At 47.2% G+C, this 26,282-nt stretch overlaps 1 protein-coding gene across 1 annotated transcript; it reads right to left on the bottom strand.

The window, feature by feature from the left end:
- Window positions 1-1,577: 1,577 nt before the first annotated feature.
- HGD (homogentisate 1,2-dioxygenase) lies at window positions 1,578-26,282 on the bottom strand. The gene is made up of 14 exons (XM_051779969.1): window positions 26,116-26,282; window positions 21,336-21,407; window positions 18,371-18,459; window positions 16,545-16,650; window positions 13,189-13,248; window positions 12,623-12,714; window positions 11,919-11,953; window positions 10,673-10,752; window positions 10,444-10,543; window positions 7,984-8,108; window positions 7,309-7,413; window positions 6,044-6,170; window positions 2,529-2,710; window positions 1,578-1,946 (listed from the first exon to the last, which is right to left on the bottom strand). The coding sequence occupies exons 1-14, from the start codon at window positions 26,128-26,130 to the stop codon at window positions 1,815-1,817; spliced, it is 1,320 nt and encodes a 439-aa protein (XP_051635929.1). The 5' UTR covers window positions 26,131-26,282; the 3' UTR covers window positions 1,578-1,814.

Genomic DNA, 26,282 nt, shown 5'->3' with positions numbered 1-26,282 from the left:
ACTGTCACAAATGATATTACAAGATATGGCTGTGGATCCATGCAGAGAGGCATCAATGCATGGAGAGAGTGGTATTTAGGGAAAGAAATAATTGCTTGTCTGCGCATGCTAAATTAACTATTCTTGCTGCCACAAACTAATTTGATCTCCCAGGACCCATTTCCTCAGCTAATTGCAGCTCGAGTTGCCACGCATGTAAATTCTCCCTTGCAGCTGTATTTGTTTCAGGCCAGCTGAGCCGATGGTTTGGGATGGATTGTGGATGAGCACAGTGCCTCTGGTCTTTCAGGCCAGCCTCAGATTGATGCTTGCGGCACCTGCCACAGCCCTTTCCTGTGCAGATAAAAGTCTCTGATGCTACATCCCTGTGGATTTGAGCGTGGTGCTGGGGGAAATGCTGCCCTACTTTTCTCATTATTTGCAGAACTCTCCATGCTGTTTTCTTGCAAGGAATGAATGTGCCGTTCTACTAGAGGTGGGGTTGGTGTTTGAGGCTGTGGTGCTGGGTGCATAGAGGAAGGAAAGGGAATTAAGTTTCCCTTTAGATATGTAGAATGAAGACAGGGAATTAAATGTGCTTTGTGGAACTTGACCCTTGACTGATGTGTTACCACCCATATCTGCTTCAGTGATATATCTATACAAGAGAAATTCAAGCCTGCTGGTCACCACATGATAATTTAAGTCCCAAACAGAAAACAAGCTTTTCCCCTCTGCACGTGAAACATTCAGACCTCATTTATCCCTGAATCAGTCTGATTAAATCAGCTTGTCTGGCAAATTGATTCTCCCGAACGTCCTTTTCTGAATTGGTTATTTTAGAGTAAACATCTCCGTGTAGATTTTATAATGTAATACTTTGCTCAGAGCTGATGCTTTTTTTCCCCCCAAGGATCTGGTGCAGATCCAAAACTGATGATGAATGTAGCTGACTGAAATTACATGTCGCAGTTCTACATTTCCTTCTTTTTTGGAAAATTGTTTGTCTTGGGAAATAAGAAACATAGATTCTGGTGGCACCAAGCTTAGAAACCTTCATGTGGGTACGTGGTAGAGACCTGAAGTGTGAGGTGTCTGGGCTGTCCTCCTGGTTCCCACCCTATTTGGGGCTTTTTTTTCTGTCTCCACCAATGCAATGCTGCAAATTAGCACTGAACTAGGGAGAGGATTTGTCAAGTGCTGACAAACGAGCCAATGTTGAAGGATGGCCAGGGTGTGGAACAGAAACTTTCCCTTACTTATCAGTGAAATGCTTTGGATTCTCCAGCCTTTTTTCATTTGTGGTCTACTTTTCTGACAATCAAGTCTTTCCTTTGGCAACCCTGCACAGATGAGCAGGTTGAAGTGTTCTGCTCTAATAGGGGGCTTAGGTCTGATAGAGCCTTCGGCTCTGTAAAGCTCTTCCCATACAGACAGTATGAAATGCTTTGTCAATCCCTAGCTCCTCCCTGTGAAAGACACATGGGGTTGTATTTTCTGAAAACCCTCTGAACAAGAGCCGACTGTCACCTTGTGTCCACACAAGGTGCAGCTTTCACACCAACTATGTATGGTGAGAGACACGCAAGTACTTCAGCTTCAGTGTGTCACCAGGAAAGCTTTAATTGGATACTTGAAAGTTAAGAATAATGGTGTTCTTTTGCTGCATTTCCCAAGTTACATAGGGATGATCATTTTCGTGGCTCGGTGGCTGCTGGAAGTGCCGTTCTGTGCTAGGGCACTCGGCATTGCCCGAGTTGACTGTGCCATCACACGTAGGTATGCTGGATTTCCCTGCCTTCACTCATGTGTTGCAAGCAGCAAGCGCCTTCTCTTTACTTGCATTTAGGGTTGAAATGGCTTTTCAGAGGTTCCCAGCACTTGTAGTAGTTTTTATCTAGGCGGTTGGAGGTCTGGAGGCCCCACTTGGTGACAGCAAGGCTGAGGGATGATTCGAACATGAAGGCCTGTTGGGAAGAGGGAAGGTAGATTAGGGCAGGAGAGGGAGAGCTTAAATCCAGGCAAGGTGTCTGCTCTGCCACAAACAGGATTTGTATGCAACCAGGCTCTGTCTCCAACCTGATCAACCCAGGGGAAGAAAGATCTTATCTGGCATTGCAATGCTGGTATTAGTCACGTCTCAGGAGTGACTTTGGACTCCCTGCACGCCCAGACAAGCCATGTTCTTCCAAAAGCTCTAGTTCAAGGTCTGTTGATAATCATCATTAGATTTTAGGGGTAGAGACAGGAGGACAGTCAAGGGGTTTGCTTCTTTGTCCAAAAATTCAATTAATCAGTCTGAAAATTCCCAGCTTCCTGCACAGGCAACAATTTACATGGGCAGATGATCAAAGCCGCTTGCCATCGTATGTCTCCAGGGGAGCTCCTGGGAGTTGAATGGTGCTGATCAGTAAGGGAGGTGAATGCTGCAGCACTTGGGTCCAAGTACTTTTCCAGCTTGCCAAAATGCTACAGTACTAGGCTGTAGTTTAAGAGTGGCACTATGCCAAGCTGTATTCAAAGTCTTACTAGCTCCTTTGGCTCCTTACCATGGTCCCGTCTGCAACCCTCTCAGGCTCCAGCTTGGCTTTACTCGCCTTCTCAAAACAGTCGGCATCCGGCCCATGAGGGGTCATCATGCTGTGCAAGCTGCCGCCTCCAGGCTGGAAGCCTTCCTCCTTTGCTTCATAGTGGCCCTTGATGAGCCCCATGAACTCACTCATGCAGTTCCCTGGAGGCAAAGAGAAGAGTTTGCAAAGAAGTGTGACTGGGAGGGATCACAGCTATGCTGTGAACTCCTTGAAACCCATGAGCTTAGCTGGGCCAGGTTGAGGGTGGAGTGGAAGTTCCTTAGAAGGGTATCATGTGAGGGGACATCAGGGATTCTACAGGCAGTGCTTTTAAAGCTGTACAGTATTTTATTATCTGGATTCAGAAACAGAGCTCCTTAATGAAGGCTGTTTCTTCATTATGAATCACCCTAATGAAGGTGGTTCCATCAATCCCCAAATGATTGATGCACAGGTAGACCTGTGTTTTTCTTACCACCTTGAGCTTTTTAAGTACTACACCTGCATATGGACTGCATGGTGTAACCCAGTTTTACACACTTGGATTAGAGATCTTAAAGTGCAGGAAAGGAAGTTCTGTATAATCATCCCTGTGCTACAAACACAAAATGCCTGCCTGGTGAGAGAGCCTCTTCTGCTGTCCCAGGTTATAAGCATGAAATTATTTTGTTTGATACTCTTCTACCACCTCCAGTGCAGCAGACGCTTGACTAGCTTATGCTTTTGATTCATGCAGTATCTACCTATCTTACTACAGCCACTGTGTGCCCAAAGGCAAGGAACCGGATTCTGCCTTTCCATAAGGAAGGTCTTCTTCTTTAAGAAGACCCTCTGAAACAAATGGAGTAATATACTTTAGTAACACTAATCTAAGTTAGTAACGCTAACTTAGGTAAGGATGGCTATATCTAATAATTCAGTACTTACTGAGTTAGGCTCCCTGTAAGGAAAGTACTTTAACAGCTGCCTTCCAAAGCTTTCAGCTTTAGTAGACCTGATGTGACTAAACAATATGGCAGCTTTCTGCTTAGCAGTCAGTTTTTGCAAAACCAGGACATGCTTCTGTAGCTGTGTTATATATAGACCTTCTTAACCACTAGTTCTGTCTTTGTTAAGTACAATCCAGGGTCTGAAATGTTTAACAACAAAACTAATTTAGCTCAAAGAAGAGTTGGCCTACATATGTATGCAAACATTCATTAATTTTCATCCCAAGTTGTCAGTGTCTCATGTAAAACTGGATTGTTACAAGCTTTTCATTGAAACCACTCATGTACTGTGCTTGGCACATTTAGACTGCAGTACAGACCCTAGGAGCTGGATCATCAATGTGTCTGCAACAGGACTTTTAATATCTCTTAGGAAGAGTGGGCAGGTGAGTAGGAAACCAGGCTGGAACTTAAGAGATGAGCTGAGTCCAGTTTCTTATTCTTTTGCAGATTTCCTGTGTGACCCCCAATGACTTACGTGTGCCTTTAATCCCTAACAGTAAAATAGTGCTGTCTCTACAAGCAGGCTGTTGTGAAGTTAAAATCCTTTAGTGGCTATTAGGTATTAGATCCCCCATGAGAATCACATAAGCGTTCCCTCAGACAAAGAGGTAGTATATGCCTGTGGTATAAAAACTGCATCAGATATTTTTCGGCCTGTGTTCCAAAGTACACAGAGTAATTCACAGCCTTTGAGGATGTAAAGGTGGCCAAAAGAAGTCAGTATTTATAAGCTGTACAGCCACCTTTGTATGTGAAATTGTTATGGTGTATGGAGGAATATTTTTGGACCACCACTGCTATACTTATACTTGGGGCAAAGCTAAGGCAAGACAAAACCCATGACTCTTGGGTGCACCAAAATTCTCTGAACACAGGCTTTCCACAAAATAGGCCTCTTGTACAATATATGCAGAGGGCAGTCTTCAGCAGCGTTGAACTTGTGCTAAATATTCCACTACCCCAGACTTGCTCAGTCCTGTTACAACTCTCTTTGTGGTACAAGATTCTCATCATGGCACTAAATTCAGAGGGAACTAAGATGTGCAGTGTCTTGATAACTGACTTATCACCATGTCTGCCCTACCAGCTCAAGCTCTTCCCCTCCATGGCTGGGATAGAGCAGACAACCAACTTGCTCATCATGAATTTAGTGCTGAAGCCTGTGGCTAAGGTACTGTGGTCAAGTGAGTAGCTGTGGTAGCTGTCTGCATAAGTACTCTTAGATCATCACAACATGGACAAGAGAAGGAGAGTTATTTCAGCTGGTTTTAACACAGACAAAGCAAGGTTGAACAACTTCATATTTGTTATGGTTCACAATGCATCTGCATAAAGTTAGCACAGCTTTGCTGATGAGCAGCAACTTCATCATGGTTAACCAGCAGCGTCTCACCTCTTGGCATCTAATAAAAGTTAATTGGCACTATACCAACTAGTCAGGAGACATGTTTGCATGTCTCCCTCATTATTGCAAATGAAATCAGAATGACAGGACAGGACTTTGTGGGATTTACTAAGCTGGCTGCACAGGTGCATCTACTGTGCTTCCAAGTGCTATTAATTCTGCCAGCCTCCAAGATGCTTGGAAGTAGTCTAAGTAACAGGAGGAGCTGGCTGTTAAACTGTGGTTAGTAAGTGTGCAGAAAGCCTCGCAGTACTTCAAAGTGACCACAGTATGGCCACTTGATATCTCCTGAGATGGGGCCTCTTAGCTGTTGACAGAAGGGGTGCAGGGTGGCCAAGCTTTGCCCCTGAGTCTCACAGAGCAGCGTGCCTCATCCTCACACTGGAAAGTTCCATGTGGGGAACTGGATTTCTAGCACCCATTCAATGCAACATGTTGCCATGCTCTGCCAAGAAGAAGCCAAGAAACTGCCAAAACCAAACCTGCTCTGGTGATGGCAACTAAATCCCAAAACCATCATCCAGTGCCCTGCCTGAGAAAGAGCCCTGTTCCTGATCACTGTCTTCTTAAATGGCAGCAGTACCTCCATCACTGTGCAGGTGGTGATGAAGGGCTCAGGAGAGCCAAGTCACTCCTTCGCTGTAACTCTGATCTCACCACACAAGTGCCAGCTTTACACCCCTCTGTGCTTCTCACCACTTGTAACACAATATTTTCCTTTCCCCTGTTCTTTATCTATGTCCTCTAGTGAGATATTAAGCAATTCATGGCTGGATGACAGGACAATATCTGACGCATTTGTACCATGCCAAGTTCAATATGCACCTGGTCTCTCTGGGACCCCCTCGAGTACAGACACATCCATCTATGTAGACACAATGAGCCCATCGCCTCTGAGTTTTCATGAGATGCTCTAAATAGGCACATCTTTGGATTTGTTCATTTTCCAGGGAGGACTGACTGACTGACTCCAAGAAGCTGACTAATTGAACCAAGGGCAACAAATCAGACTGCTACTTCCCTGCATATGCTCTTAGATAAATGGAGGCTTGTTTTTTTTCTGTAGTGCTGAGCTCAAGCACACTGAGCAGACGTACGGTGGTAGTATGGTGGACGGAAGGTGTTGTTAGCTACCCCCCATCGCGGGGGGAATATGACAAAGTCAGCGAGTGCCACTCCAGCACGGGTTGTCTTGGCTGTCAGGACAGTGAAGATAGAAGGATCCTGAAAAAAAACCCCAAAGCAAAAAGCATGAAACAAAGCAGGGCTCAGAGCTGTCTACTCATGTCATCCAGGTGGTAAACATGACTGATTGCACCTCTCCCTTGCCAAAATACTTTTTCTACCTGCACCTGGTGTTACAGAGGAGATCTGGGGCCCCGTGGGACAGCACCCAGCATCTCAATCCCATGCTGAATATGGGGGACAAGAGATTGGACTGGATGGTTCTTCCTTTGAGTGCTGGAGATCCTTCCCCATCCTGGCCATGATGCCCTCATAGCTGGAGGACCAGATGCAGGGAGTGAACAGCCCTGCAAGATAAGGTACTGCAATTCCAGGAGCAGTCTCCAGCACTTCTCCTACCACCAAACCACACCTTTTGCTTAGACAGTTACAGGGGACAGCACCATTCTACTGGAGGCATTTAGCCTCATGGCCCTGTTAGTTTACCAATAGGGAGAAGAAATTTTGGCTCGTGGAAGTCTCTAGTCCAGTAAAGTGATTTTCTGGGATTTGATCCCAAAACCATCCTTCTCCTGGCAGGTTTTTCTGGAGTTTAAACAATACTGTCTGTTGGTTTTCTCCCTAGAAATGCTCCAATCTCCTTGCACACCCACTTGCATTGCTCTGGGCACCTCTCCCACTGGGCTGGTTTCCTTTTTAGATGGGCTGCTCACATTAGTTTTGGCTTTAGTTATTTTCCATAAGATCTAGAAATTATAACAATGAAAGCTGCCAGCTCTTCAAATTAATTTCTGTGCTGGACTCAGAGGATCCAGGGAAGGAGTCTGTCCAATTGCAAGAAATAAATCAAGGCAAGAATTTGAAGCAACAGCCTTTTTGCTGAGTTGCACGGTATATGTTGGCTTCAATATTCATCCCTCCTCCAGGGCACAGAAATTCTATGCTAAGCTGTATAGAGCTGTTTAAGAAGCTGATCAATCTCCAGTTATGTCTTTGCACCACAAGTCTTGCTCTACAAGAGCTTGATTTGGGCTCAGGGAAAGCAGCACAAGAGATTTCACACTGTTTCTTAGAGCACAATGTATTTTTTAAGAGGCACTGAGCCCTTGGAACTCAGGGCGGGTTTGGATGGAGTGGTAGCCACAAATGCTTTGCCTTGCCCAGCTCCAGAACTTACCGCATGATCAAAAGCAACAGCATTAATGACCATGAATTTTTCCAGATGGTATTTGTACGGCGTGTAGTTCCCATGCCAAGCTACAACATTGAAGGGGGAGAAATCCTACCAAAGCAAAGAGACAGAAAGAAGGTTACCACACACAGACTTCCAACATGCTGCACATATGCAGGACACAGCTCTTTCCCAAATGAAAAATGGGTTTAGTGCCAATGAGAGGTACACTGGCAGCCCTTTGGGCACAGCTCGACACTGTGAGGATGGGAGTTTTCCTCAGCATTTCCACTTGGTGAGTCTCAGCTCTCCCTCTGAGGTTTGGTCTCAGAGGGTTTCTGATGCCCAGGCAGTGCTTGGACAAGGCAAGCTGCAACACTGGCTGTCTGGTTAGAAAATTTTGGCTTTTCACATCCCCAGCTCCTTTTTTCTTCTCTGCCACTATGAACGTATGGAAACAGTGAGGCAAAGAACATCACTGGGTCTTTGGGCAACCGAGTCTTCACTAACACTTTTTCCCCAGGTGGGAAGATGAATGACACAAGAAGACAAGGGATCAGTTCTATTCCATAAAGCTCAGAAGGACCTCCTGAGACTACATCCACGCTACTCAGCTGCATATCTCAGGCCATGCACTGGCACTGAGTTTCAGTGTTACCTGTTGTCCCAGGGCATCCTCACCTGCTGGGCTGCAAACAGCTTGCCCTGGTATTTGCTGATCACCGTGTATCCCCCCGGCACTTGGCGGTCCTCATACCATGCGACGGGCACCAAGAAGTCACGTGGGTTGGCCAGGCCATTGGCTCCTGGGAAAGAAGGAGAGATGCCAGAGCTCTTTGAGCAACCTGGTAGCAAAGTGAGAGACTGGTACAATTTCCTGGCTTTGTGGGTGCCCTTCTGCATTGTGAATGACCTTATTGCTTCTTGGCCCACCACAAAACCAGAAATAGTCATGTACTTGTGCTCCTACGAGTAGGTAATTGTAATACATCCTAGCATTTAAGTCCCTTTTGTGACTAAGACCGGTCTCCCCTAGTTGCCTTCTGAATGAGATTAGTACATCATCCTCATTTAAATGCATGTAAGAACTAGGAATTAAGTGAAAAACAGAGGGTGAATTGCTCTCTGTTCCTGGACATCCTGCTGATTGGATGCTTAGCCATGCAAAAATTATGAGCCATGTCGTGAGGGGGCCAAATACATTTCTGAATACTTACAAAATGTGTAATAAAATAGTGATACCTACAGACTCTGGGCATACTGGGGGGTTGCTCAGTGTGAGGAGTGCATTTTCAAAGTGCAAAACACCATATGGATACTGTAGCATTCTTCTTCCTCTCGTTAGTATTATTGTTATAAAGTAGTTTTGAATTTCTTGGATAAAAATGCAGACATTACTACCTGCTGCTAAGGTTTAGCAGTCATTGCTTTTCTCCAGCTGTCACTTTTTACAAGTGAAAAGTGAAGTTAAAATAAAGTAAGAGTGAAATACAAAGGATTTTGGTCTCTGAGGGGAAGGCAGGTAGGTGGTGAGAAGAGGAGCTCTTATAATTACCACCTCCTGAAAAGGTTTACAGGCAAGTGCACCCTTTTTCTTTTCTCCAGAAAGTAAACCTTATAATAGAGTCCTACCTTCTGGAGACCAAAAAAAAAAAATCCCATCAAAGCCAGTCCAACTGTGTCTGAAAAACTAGCTAATGGGAAAACTTGTTACAAACAGGCTAGGGCAACCATATCAATAATAGAGTGGAGCAGGCACAGACCACAATAAGTGGGTGAAGGCAGAAATCTGCAGCTGAAAGGCAAGCTGCTGAAAAGTCACTGTAGGCTCCATGTGGAAAAGATGTGCCCAGCATGTCATACGGGAGAGATGCTCAAATGAGGTCCCATTAAACAGCTGCAAGTTGGGTTGGTTCTCTATTGCAAAAATGACCAGCTTCTGTTTCGCCACGGCCATGAGATGTTTGCAAATGCCCCCTGAATGCAGATGTGTCATGCCAAGCTTGTTACTGATAGGTAACATCTAGTTTACTTGAAGCATGGCCAGTCTTTTAAATCACACTGAGTTATGAAACAAGCTCAGTCAAGTGGGGAAAAAAATCCCAATCCAACTTAAAATGAAAAACAACCAAGCCCAAAACACCTGTCTGAAAAGTGAAGAACTATTGGAGCTGGTTATGTAGTTATTTTAGCTGTTACAAGAGCAGTTTCACTTCCTTTCACTGAGACAATCTTAGTAGCAGTAACCAGGAGGCATTTTTCTCAGCAAGATAAATTTGGAGGCAAGCACTCCAGGGACAAGGAAGGTGACATAACCTGAGTTGAGCACTGCCAGAAAGCTGGCCGGGAAATCACAACGTGGGTGTTGGGGCTTCAGATGCTGTGCCCCCTCACAATATCTTTGTCATGGCAGCAAGAGGCTGTGCCTTCAAGATCTGTGGCAATGCACAGAGCAGGAGGCAGCTGACAGAGAGGATCTGTGATTTATGAGAGCTAGACCTGCACTCACTGAAAGCAGATCGGCCCTGGCAGCACAACACTGAGATGTGAATGTGTTGCTGATCTGAGCCCTCTGCTGCTCATTTTATTGGTTTCTAATTCTCCAAGGGGAGCAGCTTCTGGCACTAAGGCACTCTAGAATTCCAAGCTGCCTCTGTTAAAAGAGGTGGGGGGGAAAAACCCACTTGATTAAATCTTAAGCAGGGCTTCAAGAATATCTGTTGCCTCTGAAATCTGCCTTTCTTTTTGCCACATAAATTCTCTCCTATTACTCCAGTTGATGCCTTGTCTGTAAGTAAGAGGCATCAGTGGCGATGACCTTTTGAGTTTCTTTCAGTAGGAATAGGTTCTGAGCCAGCAGATGGGGACACTCAGGCCAGAAGGGAAAAGAGAAAGTAGACAAAAGGGTAGGATATAAATAGTGCCTTTGGTGCCAGGGGAATCTTGGGACAACTAGGCTGTCACATTTTTTCAGGAATGCTTGCTCTGCTGGGGACTAATAGTGCTGGGTTGGAAACCATCATTGTGAAGGAGTATATGCATGGGGGGATGTATTACATAGGATATAAAAGGATGGATTTGGGCTTGCAATTCATGCCTGTCCCTATGAAATTCACTGTAGGTCTAACAGGAGATTGTTACCGATGGGTCCCAGGTCAGGCAGCTCAAAATGTGCCCCGTACACCTCCAGAATGTAGCCTCTGGTCTCTCCAAACACCTCCACACTGAAACGCATTCCTTGCTGGAAAACAAAGGAAGACACTAGGATCCTCTGAGGACTTTGCTGACAAACCACAAGCAGCTGAGTGCAGGAGTTGGCTTGCTCCAATGTCTGGCTCTGAGCCACAGGCAAGGCACAGTCAGTCCTTACCTGGATGACACAGATTTCGTTGGGCTCCACTAGCATCTTCCCAAACTCGGTTGTGATGAGCAGTTTTCCTTGCTGGGGCACTGTGGAAACAAAATGCAGGCAGAGGAGCTGAAGTAACGAAGTGACTGGCACCTTCTCTGTCCCTGCCAGAGCACCAGGCTCCAAGGAAGAGCAATGGGCTCTTTCTGACAGAGCTACACAATGGGTCCAGGCTCCCATGCAGAGCTTTGCAGCTGAGATGCCTGCACTGGAGTGAAAGCTTCCAGACCAGCCCCATCATCCCCACAGCACAGAAGGTACCTGTGTGGGCCATCACCTTGTGGCCCTTTGATATGAGGTTTACACCACAGTCTAAATAAATGGGACTTGATATATTTGGGGTCACACCTGTCTGTCTCATGATCTTCACATAAAACAGTGCAGACACCCATCCTTGTCATGGCTGTGGCAGTGTGAGATGTCTGGGAATAACTTTTTCCTGAGGGTAGAAACAATGCTTTGCTGACATCCACATTATTTTCTATGACTGTCCTGGCACAGAAGAGCTCAAATTTTGACTTGAAAAACTAGCAGATTTACAAAACCTGCCCTGGCACTTCTACTTCATGGTAGTGAGGGAAGTAAGCAAGAACAATTTAATAGCTGTTTGATGGGAGAAATGTTCCTGTGGGTGACCTGAAGGCATTCCCGTCCCTTGGTCAAGAAAGATACAAGCAAATATCTGGCTTCTGATACCGCTCAGAATATTTTTCAGAATGTACGGATTTTATGTGCCAATCTCCACACTCACCGTGGTAGTCTGGTTGCCTGAGGCTGGCAGAGCGTGGGAGCTAAGCTGCTGTGCCAGATACTCTTGGGCTGAAGCAACAAAGGCATCTAACTGTAAGCTGTTTAGAAATCCTGAGGTTTATGATTTCCAGAAAACCTCTGCCTGTGGCGTATCTAATACCAGTCTGGGGAGCATTGGGAAATGATCCCTGAGCACTGCGCCAAGGAAGCGGGGTCACTGCTCAAACAGTTAAGGTCTGTCCCAGAGGTGAACTCTCTGAGCTGCACAGGAGCAGTGCAATTTGCCCAACAGCCCAGCTGATGCCAGACCACCAAATCTACATGGAATGAGGGTGAAGCCAACCCTCCTCCAAATTTTGGATGTAGGGCCCAAGGTTCCGGAAGAACAAAGAGGTAGGCAGGTGGCAACCGAGGTAGAACCAAGTGAGGGAAAGAAAAGGCCAAAACATCAACTCACCAATCAGGAAGTCACCATCTGAATTATAAAGGCATCTAAAGAAAAAGGCAAACAGGAAGGTCAAAGTGGTGTAAGCCCCAGGCCGTTGTGCACACCACAGCCACAGCTGGGGAGTTTTGAGCTGGGAGACTGACATGGCAGAGATCTCCCTTTGGCCCCAGAAATGGTATCTGCAGGTCAGTGAATGCAACATCATGTCTGGTGTGAAGGAAGCAGGGAGGTTTAACGTGCCTGGCCTGGAAGCAGGACATCCTCCAACCTCTACCATGTATGTGTCTTCGTGGCCATGAGCACATCAGTCGTTGTAAACTGAGGAGTGGGGCTGATTTCCCCCATGAGCCGCTGCAAGGAGCAGCAATGCCCGTCAGAAGCTGCATGTGTGTTGAACTCTGAGGAGCAGCTCCAGTCCCTGGGACAAGAGCACCTGGATCCAACACATCTCCTCTTGATCCACCCCCATGTCCCACCAAGTTTCTCTTGGCAGCTCCCCACCCCCTACCCCAGTGCTTGCCCATTGAGCACAACCTGCTTCACAAACACCTGCTACGGACACTGTGAGCACCTTTGCCTGTGCACACAAGGAACACAGGGATATACAGAGAGTGATGGTGGGAGCAGGTAGACTCAAGCATGGTGGCAGCAGACCTACACATGCAGGCAGCCAGCCTGGACCAGCCCGAGCCCCCAGAGCAGCAGCCACTGACCTGTCCATCATGGAGGTGTTGCAGACAAAAATATGGACGGCAATGCCGTTGCGTCCTCTGGGCTCACCGGCACCACACAAGGTGTACAGTCCCTGCAGGCAAATCCAAAGCATCAGGAGTGAGCAGCAGGCAGGAGAGCAGGAGCAGCCCCCTTTCCTCCCCTCATCCGACCCTTTTGTTGGGGCTCATCCCTTCTCCCCACTTCCCATACTACTACCAGCATTTCTGTGTATAGCCTTTTGTCAAATATGTTGGCTTTTCTTTAATATATTAAGGATTTCTTAAAACTCATGTAAGCTGATGTTTTCCAGCCAGGGATCTGGGGAGAGCTGGAGACTGGGGCTTTTTTTTTTTTTTTTGAGAGTTCCTTGAAAGGGTATGAAGAAAATTGTCCACTCTCAGTTGCTTGAAATCCGTGCTCCTCTCCCCTCCCATGAGTGTTCTGCAAGCCCAGCTGTTTCAAAATCACCACTATTATCTCAATGCTGAGTATCTCATGTGCCCTGCTACCCCCTGAGGGGGAACGGAGATGGAGGATGCCCAGATGCCCTGGTCCCCCAACTTACGCTCACAAAGTCGGTCTTATTGTGAGGGGCTTTTGGAATCTCAAAAGGTTTCCATCGCAGCTAGATTGCAGCAAACAAAAAACAAGAAAGAGACGCCAGTGATCATAACACAAATGGTGGTAATTCAAAAGAAAGCATACCCTTGTTCTCTCCCTGCTTCCCTGCCCTCTGCTGGCTGAGGCAGCTCTCCTTCCTCTTTGCCTTGATAATCTGGTTTACAGGTAGTCTGATTTTTTTGAATTTTTTGATTTATGGAGCCCTTTTAATTTTTAATCATATTTTTTTAAAATAGTTGGTAGGCCTGTGGAGTCCCAAAGTTAAAAAAAATCCTGTTTAAAAGCTGTGTCTCTCTCTATTACTAACAACACCATTGAGAGCAAAGAAATTCAGATGAGCTGGTTTTTCACAGCCAAATTGTCATGGTCCTGTGCTCCACTCCACTCTGGATGATTCAGTCCCTCCATGACCCAAGCATAACATTCCTGTTTGCTCCACCTCATTTTCCCCACATAAGAAGCAGAAATAACTCTACCTGCGTGAGGGAGAGCCATGAGCAGCACTAATTACTTTTTGCAAAACCTGTTGAGATCCTCTGGCAGAAGGTGCCAGAGGAGTCCAAAGTATTTATTGCTGCTACTGTAATATTCAGGGTCTTTGCAGCTCTTGGAAATGAGGTGCTGCAGCTGAGAGCCCCTCACTGAGGGGGTCAGTGCAGACTAACTCAAACACCCCAAATTAGGAGGATGCTGATGTGGCCAGATGCCAGATATAACCCCTGCATTGATATGCTTGACCCCAGATGAAAGTACCTGTGACTCTGGGCAACCTCAAGAATATTGTTTTGCTTTTATCTACCCAATGTGGTCTCTCTTAGCATGTTTTTAGGCTGGTGCCCTGAGAAAACAGTTTATAGTACTTTGTGTCTGTGCCTGCTGCTCCAAAAAATATGGACTATGACGAATTTCAGCTAAATTTGAAAGGGATTCCCCCAAGCCTCATGGAAGGTTTCCAAACCCAAGTCAAAATGTAGGTGCCCAGGTAACTTTTCAGGCTCTCCTGGAAAGCCAGCCTTGGGAGGAAACAGGCAACTGTACCCAGTGAGAGAATCTGATGGTAAAGCTGAGTGAAGCAGGGGCCCATCCCTAATTAATAAGTTGCACCCCAGGCCTGGCCCTGCAGCTTGGCCCTCTCTGCTCTGCTCTCCAACCCTGCTGCAGCAGCCCTGGGTCACCTGGTTGGATCCATCCTTCATCCCTTCCTCCCCCCATCCCATTCACTGCTGGGTAGAGGCACTTTTTCCTCCCCAGGAGACCCTGGCAGTTTTGGGCCAGTGCCTGCTCAGGGTCACACTGCAGGGGGTGCTGGGTGGGGGGGAAGAAGCTGCTGGAGAAGCCACATACTTCTGGATGGTGATAAATACATCCACTAGAAGATCAGATCAGATGTGACTCTTGCGAGGTATTGACACCTCACACACGTTAGTGAGGTGCTGAGCCACAGGTTTTACTTTCAGTGGTGTTTAGTCCCTTTCCTCTCAAGGGCTTTCCACCTGCAAAGCCACAAGCTCTGTGTGCTGCTTGTCTGGCGCATCTCTGCTCCATTTGGGTTTTAGAGATGCAAGAAGAAAAGAATTAATGTCTTGAGCCAGAAGAACGACCAAGACAGACACAGCAGCCAGCACCAGCCAGCACCAGCTGCTTGGGGAAGCTTTTAGTGTTGTTTCTTTGCTCTATGACCTGTGATGCTCCTGAGATACAGCACCTCTGTGCTTACTATTACTTTTCAGGTTTTATCTCCCAATCACTCTTCGAACCCACCTGCATCCTCCGGCAAGATGTTCCACACTTTATGCTCTTTTTTCTGACTGTGACATTTGTTATTGGTATTTGTTTTTTCCCCTGCCTCTCAATCATAGCTTCCCTAGGTCATCTCTGTTCCAGGCTGGAGAGCTTTCTTCTGTTTCAGCACTTCTTGCACAGATGCCACCCCACATATTTTCATCATCATTGTCCCCTTTTCAGTTTTGACCTCTGTGTCTTTTTTAATTCTGCCCTTGTCCTAGGGTAATCTATTTTTTTCCATTGACTTCAATGGGCTTTGCATAAGGTGCCTCCATATGGCCATCTTTTCAGATGGATGACAATTGGGAAAGCTCCTTAAGTAAGCTGGGTGAGACAAAAAGCACTGCAGGGAAGAGTAGATCTTGTCCAACAAACAGAACCTTGTCTCTGGCTCTGCTTCAGAGCGAATGAGAAGGAAAGCAGGAAGGTGGCTCCCACTTACTGCTAGGAAATAACTCCTCTGGGTTTGGTGGTTGCCATTGAAAGCGGTGAGGGAGAGAGTGGGCAGAAGCTTTGTTGCTGTTCCCTTAGGTAAAAAATGTACTACATGTAAATGGCTTGAGATGCTTGAGAGCTGGGCATCTTGGAATTACTGTAATCATAAATAACCGTAATGGTAGATGCGGGCTGTGAAAAGGCATCAAGGATGGATGAGGTGGTAACAGAAATCATTGGAGCTTCATCTGTGAAGGAGCACCAAGAACATGTAAATATGAGCCTGTCACTGCTCCTTGGTCAATGGTTGGAAAACATATTCCAGCAGATCTGGGAAAATATTTAGACAAATGGTGAGGCTGCTGGGAGGCTGGAAATTACCTAATGATGATGCATCAAAGGGCAAAACCTGAGATGAGTGAAAACCAATGACCATGAGATGATGCTGAGAGGAGAACAGCAGGAGAAGATTAGCAAACTCAAATGTTCTGGGGCTGGCAGGGAAGAAATCATGATTAAAGATGATGGCAAGGCTGTAACAGAGGAAGATAAATGCCATGCCTCTGTGTGACTCTCTAGAAGAGAGCTTGATTTCCCATGAGGGCTGCAGAGAAATGGGCTGGCAGCCAGTAGCCTCTCCAAAAGCACAGGGAAGGAGAGGATGGATGGCAGAGGCATGCTGCTGCTCTGCTGGCTGGGCTGGGGCACGATGAGCTTTTGATGGGGGACACTGAAGTAGAAGAAAAAGCAGACTGAGAGGTGGCCAACAGGAGCCCTGAAGGGAGATTCCAGGTGGCACAGATCAAACCCTATGACACTGCAGACATGCTGGGAAGCAGCACAAGGATCCAGTGAGGTGGGAAGTAACAAGCATCGCACAGTGGGCTGTCCTTCCTTGGGTGACCCATAGGTGAGGAACAGTGAAGAGGTGGCAGTCAAGGCCCTGCTCCTGTGTTGGCCAGACCCCCCGATCCCAAGGCTCCCCTCAGACCTCTTGCAGCTCAGTGCCTTTGTGCTCCTGGTGAGTTTAATATTTGACCATCCTCCTGGCAGGGCCAGGGCTCCTTCCAGCATGGTTACCTGGTTGGGGTCAGGTTCAATTTCATCCCAGTCATTTGTCAAGTGTCCGTCCTCAAGAGGTTTGAAGGGTTTGTGGCAGACTGAAGGAAGGATTCGATACAGCCAGCTACAAAGAAGGAAAACATCTGGATTAGCCTGAGGAAGAGGTTAAACCTCTGGGTGGCTGCTGGCTGATAGAGCTCTTAAAATAACATTTACATTGGTGGCAACTGGAACAAAAGGTGTATTAAATATCAATAATATTAATATTAAAATTAATATTAAACATCAAACACCAGCTCACAGCCAGAGATTTCCAGCGAGATGGCTTTTATTATTGGTTCTAAATATAAACCTATCCTGCTATACATAGGTAAATATCTATATGTGTATTTACATATAATTACATATGTCTACATTTACACACATATGTATGCATATAAAAAAATAAAGCTTTTTCTGCAGCTGAAATACAACAATCTCTCAGTTGGAAAAATAGTCTGTTTAAACACAGCTACAAAGCAGCTCGACAAGACAGGGATAAGCACAGTATCTAACTGAAAGAACAGAGGGGCTCTCTGGAGACAGAAGGTCACAGCTTGTATCTGAATTTGGATGGATTACTAAGAGTAGCATCCTATGCCTGGCTGGTCATGCCCATAGGGCAACTGGCAAGCCCATGCAGTGAAGACCAGATATTTATATGATGCTTCTTGCCGCTATAGGAGGTCACCCATACCTCTGTCACTGCCTGGGGCCATCACTCTCCCTCCTGGCTGCCTGCTGTGCCTGTGGCTGTGCCCCTTGTGGCCCCTGCCTCTCCAGCAGCCATGGCCAGCATTCGCATGCCATGCAGGGGTGCAGCCACGCCCAAAGCTGGGCTTTTAATCAGGTGAGAGAGCAGAGGCAATCAGGAAAAAGCCTGAGCTAGGCAGGTCTGCCAGTGCCTTTGATGTGTTAACAGTGGTGATTACAGTTTGGGTGGGTGGGAGAGAGGAAGAGGGAGCTCTCCCTTGAGAGCTGGAAAAATTCCATCAAGGACATCTTCGTGCGGCAAACAATGATTCATCCCTTTCCCACGCACACTGAGAGCTGGCACCAGCCTGGAGAGCAGAGGCATCTCAGATGATGCATTTGCTTTTCATTTGAATGAACAACAAAAGGGACAGAAAAGCCACAGTGGGAGAAGCAAAATGAGAAACCCATCTTCTGCAATCTGGTCATGGTCAGAGCATGACAACCGGGACAGAGCTCTGGGAAGTTTGCTGCTGGCTGGAACAAGCTGTCCCCAGTACTTCTGAGGTGTTAAACTGCATGCTGGGTGCCTGGCACTGGTCTGAGCCCCTGGGCAGCCCCAAAATGGGAACAGCCTGAACTAGCAGCTCACTGGTCCCAGTCATGGTGCAGGAACATCCCTTAGGAGGAGAGTCCTGCTCACAGGCTTGGTTTTGACACTGTCTATCAGGTGCTTACCAGTGCCCGTCACAGGGTGATGTTTCCATAGTAGCATCAGGGCTGAAATCCCGAGGTTTTTTCCCACAACACACATGACCCGCTGGGGACCATCTGGCCTCTGTGAGCATCCTTTCCTTCCCTCACCTCGCTCAGAAAACCATCCTGGCTGGTCCTTTCTCAGCATTTTCTTAACTTGCTTGCCCCACCAAAGCCTTTCTTCTCCCTCTCCCGTGGTTTTCTGTCCTTGCCCCTCTCCCAGTGCATAGCAGAGGATTTTTACCAGTCTGGCCTTGCAGAAAGCACTGGTGGCACTGAGGCAGCCTTTCCATTGCTCCCCAAGGCTCACCCCAAGTGCCCCACACCACCCACCCGCTACCAGGGGGTCACGGTACCTTCGCTTGTTGGTGGGCCGGGGGCAGGTGAAGGCAGAGCCCGAGAGCTGTTCAGCATATAGACCATATGGGCAGACTTGAGGGTTATTCTGAATGGGAGGAGAAGGAAAAATAAGGAATGAGAAGCAGTAGCATGGGATTTGGCTCTGAAGCCTCCAGCAGAGCACTGCAACAGGTACCTGGCATCCCAATGCCATGGGGTGGTGTGCTCTCCTGAGGCTGTGCTTCAGTCCCAGTAGCTGTATCTTCTTGTTCCTGCGAGGCTGGATGCCATGCAGATACCAGCCAGACCCCAAATCCCATTCCTACATGTCACAAAAGTTCCCCAAGGAGTTGGCATGGCCATTGAGGCAGCAATATAGGGTAAGCTGCAAAGGGCAGTGCTTGGCAGGGTCAGCAATGGGAGCATCAGGGAAAACAAAATCATTGCCAGTGCTTACAGACTGCAAAGCAGACCACTTTTATGCACAGATTTTTTTGAGACCAAGTGTTCATGGAGGTTGCCCCAGAGCATCGTGACTGGCTGGCTTCCCAGAGGGCTGATAAAGACTCACAGCAGCTGAACGCACTGAACCTTCTGCCCCTTCTCCTCCTGCCCTCTGCCCAAGGAACTGGTGCCCAGAGCAGTTTTGATGTCATGCTGCTTCTTTCTGGCAATGCTGCTTGCTGCCCAAAAGCATTGAGTGACCTGTGTAGGAGCCTTTGCTTTTCCAGAGGGTTTCTGCACAGTGAGAGTCTTCATCTGGAGTACAAAGAGGGCACTTTCCCCTTTGCAGAGCTGTGGGTACAACTAGCACAGGTTTAGCAGCCCTTATGAGTTCATAACTGAAGGACAGATTCCTCCTTTTCAGAGAGAAGAAACTAAACATTTTGATCTAAGTAGGCCAGCATCTATTTTTTTGAGATCAGGAAGAAGCAAAGGCATCCAAGAACTGCAGGAAATACCCCAGTGGGGACAGCCATACACCATTTGCTATCCAATCTCCCTCCTGCAAGATCTAGTACAGCATCCTGTCATCATGCTGCAGCTGAGCGGACCAGCCATCCACACAGTATCAAACACTGCCCTAACAGGTGGGCAGAAGGAAGAAGTAGAGCTCTCATAATATGTGTAACTTCCAACCCTCAAACTCTGTCTTGTCGGCATAGGTATACAGGGAAGCAGGGGGATCAATAGCCCTTGGAATTTTTATCTTAGCCAGCACTACTGCAGATGCCAGTTTTATAAATACTGCATAGGAGAAAGAATCCACCCCTGGGACTGAAGATTTTTTTTGTCTAGCTCATTTTCACATTTTTTTATTAACTCTTTGGACACTGAGTCCAGACTCTGGCCAGATGAGAGCACCTCAGCCAGGGTCTGCCTCTGGAAAGTGATGCTACTCTGGAAAACCTGGTGGAGCACATTCACCACAGCCCACTGCCTGATCAGACCAGTAGCCATCACTGTCGATCTTCCAGTTTTATGGTGTCCCTTTCTTACATTTTTTTTTCTAGCCAGCCTCAGAAGCAAGACACTGAGCCAGCCAAACCATCAGTCTGATCCAGCACAGTGGTTTGTCTTTTTTGTGAGCACATCATAGGCTGCCATGCAGACCTGGGGGACATATATATGCACTTAATGTGTCATTGTGCTTTATGTTAGTATCCACGCTGGCAAACAACATGCACAATATCAGAACTGGGGAGATCCAGAGAACTCAGGAAAAGCAAAGGGTGAAGCTTCCCGTTGGCCTCTTTGCACAGAGGGTGAAGAGGAGCACCAAGTGATTGACTGAGCATTAATCCATAGAATCATAGAATTATAGAATGGTCTGGGCTGAAAGGGACCTTCAAGATCATCTAGTTCCAAAACCCTGCCATGGCCAGGGACATCTTCCACTAGGCCAGGTTGTCCAAAGCCCCATCCAACCTGACATTGAACACTTCCAGGAATGGGGCATTCACAACTTCTCTGGACAACCTGTTCCAGTGTCTCAACAATATCATAGTGAAGAATTTCTTAATATCTAAACCTACTCTCTTTTAGTTTGAAGCCATTCCCCCTTGTCCTATCACTACATGCCTTTGTAAAAAGTCCCTCTCCAGTTTTCCTGCAGGCCACCTTTAGGTACTGGAAGGTGCTAAAATGTCTCCCTTGAGCCTTCTGTTCTCCAGACCAAACTACCCCAACTCTCTCAGCCTGTCTTCATAGAAGAGGTGCTGCCATTCAAGTCCAAGCATTTACAGGAGATCCAAGGGAAGCCACAGGCAGCCTTAAAACGTGTGCTGGTGTGAAAAAGACTGCGCAAGGGAGATGAGAGAGCTTTAATTCTTCAGGATTTCGTTTTTGCCTCTGCAGATCAAGGGGCTAGCACCACATGGGTCACGATTCCTTTCTTTAAAACAGAATGACCCAACATAATTTATTTTCATCAAACATGTTCAGAAGTGACCTTTAAGAATGAATCTGTCAGTTTGTTACTACAGACCTTCATGTCCCTTCCCTACAAAAAAGCTGCTCTCTGGCCAAAGGCTTGGATGTCAGCTTCATCAAACCTGATTCTTAAAGAGATTGAAAAAGCTGCCTCTCCTGCACAAGCATGTCTCTCTGCCAAGCTTCAGGCTTCTGCTTTGGTTTATTCCAGAGCCAGTGGCTTCCTTCTTGGTGTGGCTGAGCCACTAGTATTGCAGACTCCTTTAGGAAAAAACCCCGCTCTTGAGCAGAGGTAATTTAGGCAAGTCCTAACCCCCAAGGTGAAATTTGGAAGCTCACAAGTAACTTAAAAATAGAAAGTATGAATGGAAATCTTTAATTCTGATTTTTTCCAGCATCTTATTAATCCAGTCTTGCATAAAGAAGGTTCCTGGTGATTTTCGTGGTGGCAGAGAGAAAGGAAACAGTTAAGATGAAAAGAAGCCCAGGGAGCAGATATTCACTATATTCCATGTCGTTCTGATAAATCACTTTAAAAAAGCTCAGTACCTGTCCCTCTGGCAAAGCTCCTGGACAGCGTGGATCCTCAGAAACATGTTCATTTCCAAATCCTGACAAGTACTGTAAAATAAACCACACAGCTCATCAGCATTTTGAAAACACAAGCAAAACTCCAAGCAACCCATCCATTACTTCCCCATGCATTTTTCCAGGCTCTTTGTATGCATTAAGACTTTCTCAAGCGATCTGTTTGCAGACCATTTTCTCAGCTCCTGAATTTGCTTCATTAGCTAACTATGTGGTGGGCTGGGAAGCACAGACAGGATTTGCTCTCCTGCTAAGTCTGCATGTCTATTTTGATTGCACTCTGCACCATGAAGTTACTTGAGAAACAAATATTGTACATACAGTCAGACTCAAGAACAACAGGGTGATGGATAGGAAGAACCGCACACCAACATTATGGATGTGTGCTAGCACTATTCAAGTTCAGTCTGACTTTGCTTGAGTCATGGATGTTCCAAAATCTGCAGATAGCCTAGCAAATTTGTTCACTGAGTCCTGATTCTCGGGAAATAAAACTGGGAGTTGTTTGGTTGACATGTCTTGTGATACATCCCCGGGGTTCATCAAGGAAAGGGTGAGGACATAGATGGGATGAGGGAGGGAGGAAGGGAAACATAGCCAAGTTAAACTATGTCACTGATTTGCCCTAAATAAGCATTGTCCAGTTGAGCATGAACCATCCATCATGGTAGTGAGTAAGAATTAATCCATTACTGGGTGATAATCTGGTTCTCTAGGGCAATGAATACCCGAGAGACCCATGGATGGAACAGACGTGCATGACCTGCCATGCCTACCCTGCCTACAGCTGCCGTGGTCTGAGTGTGGCCAAAAGCCACAGGACATGGTGGGTGTGGGTCCCAGATTTGCAGCACTGGGAAAAGCCCCACAGCAAGCCTGAGCCACACAAAGGAAGAAGGAATAACAGAGACCTTAGCTTTGCACTGTCAGAAATGTAAATACAGTCCCTTCAGATCCTATAGAAAGGCACGAAGCAGCACTTTTGAACTCTGCATGAACGCAGAGGTGTTTTGGCAGTGATCAACAGTACAGCCCTGTGGCCTGGGAAGAGAGTTAAATATTAATGCTCCCCTCTAAGTACTGCAAGAGTAGCCAGGCTGCTCATCAACCATCATACAGCGGTGCCGGGATGGCAAAACCCAGGAGCCCTTGACTGACACACCCTTGCTGTGGCGGGGTCGCTGCAGTGCTGCTGTGCCCCAGGAGCTGCCTGCGGGCTCCTGCACAGAGCAACCCTGGCAAGTGGCAGGACTCTCCCTTCGTGTGGTGTGACACCTCGAGAGGCACAGGTCTGAGTCAAAGGTGGAGGGACAAAGCCCTTAGACCTGGTGTTGTTTTGGTTTTTGTTTTTTTCTTTTTTTTTTTTAATATTATACAGCCCCTGGATTATTCCCCCCAGGAGTGTTCAGCCTTGGGCAATTTGCAGTCCCCTTACAATTTTCCAAATGTAGCAGACATTAAGAGAGCAAGCTTGAAACCTCCCGAGAAACAATGTGTTTTCCTCAGGCCCCTTTCAGCGACCTGTAAGAAAAGGCCTTTCCCAGGGGAGCCAGGCTGGCTGCAAGCCCTGCTCAGCCTGAACCTGAAAACATCCTGGTTTCCATCAGTTCAGGGAGGATATTTCTCTCCATCTTGCAAATGAACATACATCGCTAGGAGCTGCTCTCTGCTGGGTTCTGCAAGAAGCATATTGATATGCAAAGCAGCGGGTCACCTAAGCAGCCTTGGCAAATGTATTGTACTGGAGCATTTTTTCCCCCTCTTTCTTTCCCCCCTTGCTTCTTTTAAACGGAAATGCAGCAATATCTGATGGGACTGCAGCAGTTCCAGAATTAACTGAGACCTCCACACTGCATACTCCTCTACCAGTAACATAAAGGTGGTCTGGGCATTTGCCTTCAGGGCAGCCTTGGTGAAAATGGGAGGAAAGGGGGAAGAGGAGGAGGAGGAGGAGGAAGAGGAGAGAACACACTGATTTTCTGGAGGCACAGCCAGCAAGGCCTGAAAGGCTCTGCCATTAGCACAGCAAGGAGAAGTTTAATGCAGTGTGCAGGCTGCTTTCTGAGCATCACCTACAAAAGGCTCAACTTAAAGCTGGTGGAGAGCTGGGACGGGACAGTCTATGTGGTTCCTTGATGGGTTTGTGTATCTGGCAAGCATCATGTGCTCCTTGGCAGCACGTTGCCACGCTGCTGGGGTGAGAGGGGAAGGAGGCACAGAGATTCTGCTGTGACAAATCCATCCCCTGTCCTTCAGGCTGAAAAGCTGGTGACCTACACATCTGGCTTGACCATCCATGTTCCCCAAAGTCCCTTTGCTTCTGCTTGCTGGGCCAGGGGAAGGAAAGAAAACCAACTCATCAGCAAGCATTTTGTTACAGTAGCTGCTCCATGCCCACGTTGGTGCTGCACAGCACCTTGCCCGAGTGCAGCAGTGCAGGAAACAGCTTCCCACTGCCTGGATGGAGAGCTGCTGCCTTCCTCAGCTGCACATCACTGGGGCTGCAGAGGGTGGCATAGCCCTGCTGCCTTGAGAGTGGCGGCAGAAGCTGCTGCATCATTGTTTGGTCAAATCAATTCTTTCTTGCCAAGAAAAAGAATAAAATTCTCAGGTAACTGCATCGAGGGCTGTAAAAAAGACATTGGCAGGACTGCAGCTGCGGGAGGGTAGATGTCTTGCTGATGATTTATCACCCTGAGTGTGGCTCCAGGGCTTTGCCTAGATGTTCAGTGTGGCTTTTCTCGTTCCCTCAGCTTTATTTTGTCTTTCCCTGTGGCAGACCTCAGAGAGGCTTCTCTCCTGTACATGCTTATAGGGGTTGGTGTCAAATATTACTTGGGCTGCAAAAAGAGCTGTGCTACAGCAGCTCCCTGTGAGCATCAGAGTCATCATGCTCCAGGGCTCTGGAGCACCATGCAGGAGCCCTGCTGATGCAGGTTGGTCAGGAGCAGCAGTGAAAAGGCCAGACACATCATGGCCCTTCTCCCTGCCAACCCTCTGAGTCTACGTCCTCCCTCTCAGTTTGTGTGGCACAAGGTGCCCCCAAGCCAAGGGAAATGACCCCTTGCACCAGCACCTGCACCAGAGCATCCTTCCTGGGTGAAAAATATCTGGAAAGATAGAAACCAAACCTTCTCCATAAAGTGGCACCATGACTGTAGTCCAAAGGAACCTCCCTCTACGTCTCTGCCTGGCCTCCAGAGTCCTAGCTACGTTCTAGATATCTCCAGACTGGGTAGGTTCATGGACACTATTGTGGTAATTGGGCAGGTGGTTTCTCTGTTAGACAAAATGTTCCCTGTAGCTCTTTGTTTTCACTTCTGGTTTTAATTACTGTTGTTATTTTGTTCAAGATCCTGTAGATTTTTATGCCAACAGGGCCTTAGGAATTCATCTGACTCCACTTTGGTTTTTGTTCTATAGTTTTTCAATAAAATGAGAGAGATAAAAGCCCAGCACAGCATAAAAAATTCAGCAAAGCTCATTGATTGGAATAACCAGGATGCAAAGCAAAGTGCTCGCAATGGGTGTCATGCTCTGACCTATAAACCATAACCTTTTGTTCACCAGATTAGACAGCAGGCATGGGAAAAAGGCATTTGAAGTCTGAACACATAGTCAGTAAAATAATTAAGACCCTTCTTCAAACACTGCATAATATATTTCTCACTCAGCTCCTGCTGCAGGACACAGGAAAACAATATTCGTCTCTTGACAAGAGATGTATCAGCTCAGTCCAGTCAAAACCAGAGTGTTTAACACAAACATGCAGAAACAGAGATGAGCATTTGTGGCAAAGTAGGTCTTACCCTCTGTCTGGGTCTCCACAGCCTCTTTGCAGCCTAAAACCAAAGCACACAAATCGGAGCTCTGCCCTGGTGCTGCAAGGGCCAATATCCCCAGCCAAAGATGCCATTTCCCCTGACAGAAGGTGGTGAAGGAATACACATATCCCAGGCATATCCAGGGCTAGGAAAATGCTTAGTAACAGTCACAGCCCTGAAGCCTGGGGAGAAACCTGATGATCCTGCACAAGCTCTTGAGACCCACCATGTCCTGGGGTGAGGTCTTGCCACTCCTGCCTGCTGCAGCATTACTTGTGCACCCTGATGGCCCCAGAATGGCTTGTCCCCCACAACAACAGTGAGATGCTGATGAGATTCAGGGTTGAAAGTCTCATATTCCTACTCATGAGGCACAAGCCCACCATGCCACATCCTTCTCCCAGAACTCCCCCCTGCTCTGGCAAATGGTGGAAGGGAAGGCTCCTACCAGCTGCCCTGCTGGGGCTCGGAGAGAAGGGCATGGCCAGAGCCTCACTGTGCCAGGGTGTCCTGCAAGGGGTACTAAGAAATTGGCCTGAATGGAGTCACTCCCCTGGGCTGCTGGAGAAGATGGTTGACAGGGTTGCAACATCTGGGCAGATGTTGACAGCCAGATTTCATAGGCTGAGGGGGAAACACCCCCCCGGCACCAGGTTGGGAGGAGGGGTGCGCATGGAGGGTGGAGGAAGGACAACTCCCACCATGAAGAGGTTCTGTGCTGGGACAGCCTGACCAAGAATGATTTCCAAAGGGGGTGAAGAGGGGGAGAAACACAGCAAAATATTTTATCTGAAGAAAGCTTTAAAAACACACCTTGACCCACAAAAAAGGGGCACAATACAATGAAACAGGCTCCAAAAAAATAGTGTGAGCAGAGAAGGGGTGTCCGCAGCCAGCACAGACACCCAACCTCTTACCTGCAAGCCCGTCATCCTCCTCCTGATTGTCCTCCTCTTGGAGCAGACACAAACCCCAAGCAGGTATCTGGCTGAAGCAGCCTGCCAAGCAAAGCCTGCTCGCTGGTCAACTGAGCTTGGTTGGAGGCAGGCTGACAGTGCTGGAAGTGAGAAAGTCCAAGGGAATT

The sequence above is a fragment of the Manacus candei genome, unplaced genomic scaffold (assembly GCF_025592945.1).
Source record: "Manacus candei isolate 608988 ecotype Guabito, Panama unplaced genomic scaffold, ASM2559294v1 h1tg000014l, whole genome shotgun sequence".
In the NCBI taxonomy this organism is placed as follows: domain Eukaryota; kingdom Metazoa; phylum Chordata; class Aves; order Passeriformes; family Pipridae; genus Manacus; species Manacus candei.
This window is presented reverse-complemented; position numbering and strand designations above follow the sequence as displayed.